This window comes from Geospiza fortis, unplaced genomic scaffold (assembly GCF_000277835.1).
Source record: "Geospiza fortis unplaced genomic scaffold, GeoFor_1.0 scaffold11, whole genome shotgun sequence".
Taxonomy (NCBI): domain Eukaryota; kingdom Metazoa; phylum Chordata; class Aves; order Passeriformes; family Thraupidae; genus Geospiza; species Geospiza fortis.
Genome location: NW_005054304.1, coordinates 11,341,336 through 11,344,743, shown reverse-complemented (window position 1 = coordinate 11,344,743; position 3,408 = coordinate 11,341,336). Strand labels below are relative to the sequence as shown.

General features: G+C 42.5%; 1 protein-coding gene across 8 annotated transcripts in view; it reads left to right on the top strand.

Moving 5' to 3' along the window:
* EPHA5 (EPH receptor A5) overlaps positions 1 to 3,408 on the top strand; it is a 179,982-nt gene that overhangs the window by 125,774 nt on the left and 50,800 nt on the right. For all 8 annotated transcript variants that reach the window (XM_031066389.1, XM_031066388.1, XM_031066387.1 and 5 more), the window contains one exon: positions 2,841 to 2,965. In XM_031066389.1, coding sequence (XP_030922249.1) covers positions 2,841 to 2,965 — 125 coding nt within the window. The remainder of the gene's footprint in view (positions 1 to 2,840; positions 2,966 to 3,408) is intronic.

Genomic DNA, 3,408 nt, shown 5'->3' with positions numbered 1-3,408 from the left:
GCTGTGAGGATGCAGAGTGGTTGCTGTATCATGCCAGCACCGCTGGGATTTATTGAATTTACTTAATTGGACTTTATCTCACGGTTACACTTTAACACTTCTTTTGAAGGAGATTCAAAAGGGCTACGGTTACTCCTCTTCTAATTTACTTCGAGAGTCGGGTTACTCATTTTCTTATCTTTCATCCATTTCCCGGTAGAGCAGAGCATTCTGTGAGCCACAATTGAATATTTTAGAGACTTGCACACCCAGAGATTTAAGTCCATGTAGCTGCTCACTAGCCAAGCTTTTTGCACACGCTTTTTAAAGGGAATGCTCTGATTTAGGGAAGTAGGAAGTTTGATGGGTGTGTTTGGGTTGGCTGGTGATGCATTTTGTCTTGTACTATGCAGATGCACGTAAAGGAGAGCTAAATTCCCTGAAACTCCTAGGGAAAGGTTTTGCAGCAGAGTTTGGGAGCACTAACATTGTGTTCTTGGCTGTAAAGCACTTGTGAGCCTCAGTTCTATAAACACTTCAAGAAACCTCAATAAAGTGGATGAAAAATCCACTGTTTGATCAGGTAATTTTGATACTGGGAATTGCATGATTTTCACCTTCCTGACAGGCATTCAATACCAGGGAGAACTGCAGTCTCCCCTCACTGCTCTTCTCAAGTTTACTTTTACTAATAGAAGTTTAAAATGGTTTAATGCTCAGCACGGATGTTCTCTATCCTGCCAGACCTCTGCTGCCAGCTCTGTAAGCATGGAATAGGCATTGAGGGATTTGGGGGCATTGGAGACCAGTCCCAGAGGGCATAGGTCCCTTTTTTTGAGTATTTTGGTGGCTCCTCCCTGTACATGGTAGCATCAGAGTGGCTCATGATAAGTGAGCAGTATCATCTGTTTAACGAGGATTGTACAATCTCCTTTTACTTGGCACCATCACCACACAGCAAGGCTTGTTATCCAATGGCCCTGAAAATTATGTAGCTCCTTTGCATCAGAAGGGGTTTCATTTCATTCTATTTTGATAGAACTCCCTACTCTCTCTATCTTCTCTGAGCTAATATATCTGACTGTACCCATGTCCACAGATCTTGTATCTCAGATGCACAGCTCAGTTTGCTGTGCACGCATACCCACAGTAAATATTTAGGCACCTGAGTCAATTAACAGAAATTCCTTTACCAGATTAGCAGTTGGTATTTAGGTTGTTATTTGCCTTCACATAGCCCAAAAACTTGTAGAGGACATCAGTCAGGGAGGGGTAAGGTGACTTTTGCAGATGAAAAATTGTTGGTGATCACCACGCAGTGCCTGCATAAACAATGTGGTCATCGTTCAAATCAAGGTGGATTTTACTCGCTCAGTGGAGCAGTTGTGAGCATAGTGGTGGATGCACAGTTAAAAAGCAAACAGTGTCTGTACAGCTTGATGCCAACTCTCCAGCAGGAAACAGTATGGAAATAGCCAGCACCTTTCAGCATCCTTCAAGAGCCAAGTGGGGCAAGTAAACAGGAAAAAAAAACTAGGGCTGAAGCAAGACTGAGATGTGGCAATTTGCTGTAAGAGAGAAGTCTTGCTGCTAGCCTTCAGTCCAAGAATTATTGTCTGGAGCTCTTCCCTTACTTTTTGGCTTAAAATCAGACCTGGAAAAATTATTGTATTTGTTGTCTTTATTTTACTTAATGGGTTGGGGTTTTTAATAGTGTTAAGATAATTAGCTAGTCCTGCATATAGAAGAAATTGTTTTCTATAGTTCCAAATACATTTTGGAAGATGAAATGTGGTTGTTGCTCTTTCCATTCTGTTCCCCACATGGCCACAAAAGTCTCTGGCATGGGTCTCCTCAGGCCCCTGTCATCCTTGCAGGAGGGTGAGTTAAAATCCCTCATCCAGGCATGGCCTGTTTTATCTCTGGAGAAGCTGCTCTTGGCCCTGCAAATGGGAGACCATGAGTTTCTCCAGTCCCCTTTTCACTCAGTGTTGTTTCCTAATCACTGGCATGAAACACCTGGGGTGTTAGGGCTGCATTGCCCATAGCAACTTCTGCTGGAGAGCTGGCAGGGGGGGCAGCAGCTACAACTTAAGAAGTCTCTGCAGACATCGGACCGAATACAAAGGATCAAACCTGTTTCTGGTGCACATGTGTGCTGCAAAGGGCAGATAACCTTTCAGGGCTGCATCTTAAAATAATGAGCAGAGCTTGTATGGCTGCTCTCATGCTGTGGCTTCCCCAAGCACACTGAGAACTTCCAAACTGTGATTGCCATTAAAATCTTTTGCCATTTGCAAGGAATTAGCATCACTATGTGAGCCTGCAACACCCTAGTGATATTTGTGGAGAGCAATTGAATTATAAAGGTTGTAATATTCCTTGCTTCTGAAAGGAAGGGGCTGAAAGATGGCTAGGCTTAACCTACTTAAAATCCAAAAATAGTTAAGGAGCCTATGTAATCTATGGTCTTCTGAAAAATATATGCCTTGAAAGCAGGCAAAAGAAAGCAAAGTGTAATCAGGATGTAATTCTGATAACGTAGACCCCTGACACATTTGAAAAGAGAAGATGTGGATTTGATGTGCTTGAAAATTGCATGAAAAGATGGGGTTGATGGGTAAGCTGTGATAGTAGTTCATGTTATTACTTTGCCTTGGTGGTCATGCTACCACAAATCTGTGCAAGTCCAGTTGTTAAAAATGGGCAAATGCCACTAAGGTGAAAACAGACCCCACTGATCTGCAGTAGCTCAGGATTGCCTTGTGTTGGAGCATGCACTGATGAGTTTCACTGTGGCTGAGGCAGACCATCTTACTAACCATGGTTTTCATCTGTTCTGTTTTTCTCCTGTCTTGCAGCACCTTCTCCAGTCAGTACTGTGAAAAAAGGGAAGATAACTAAAAATAGCATCTCCCTTTCCTGGCAGGAGCCAGATCGACCCAATGGCATCATCCTGGAATACGAAATCAAATATTTTGAAAAGGTGTGATGGACTGATTGCTGAGCTTCCCAAGTACCTTCTCTTTATTGTTTTCTTCTTTTAGTTATTATTATTTGAGTCATGGAAGGGAATGGAGAGATTTCACGCATAAATCAATGTCAGATTGATTTTGCAGTAAATGATTAGGAAGACTTGAAATGAGGGTGTTGTTTTCCATTAGTGTGCTACTTCTCTTGAACAAATACATTAAATCCACGTGTCAGATTCCTCTCCAGCCTTATCACATTAAGATAGAGCCTGCTCATTTGTTAAAAATAGAAGGGGATGGGGACTGAGCATCTATCTCCTCCCAGAAACATCAGGCAAAATACTTTGCCTTTGGTATTTCAATTTCTCACTTGATTTTCCATCCACTGTGAAAGGAGAGGAGAAGGGGCTTGTGGAGAGAGACTGCATGTGCTCTGATATGAAGAAGGGCATCTTCG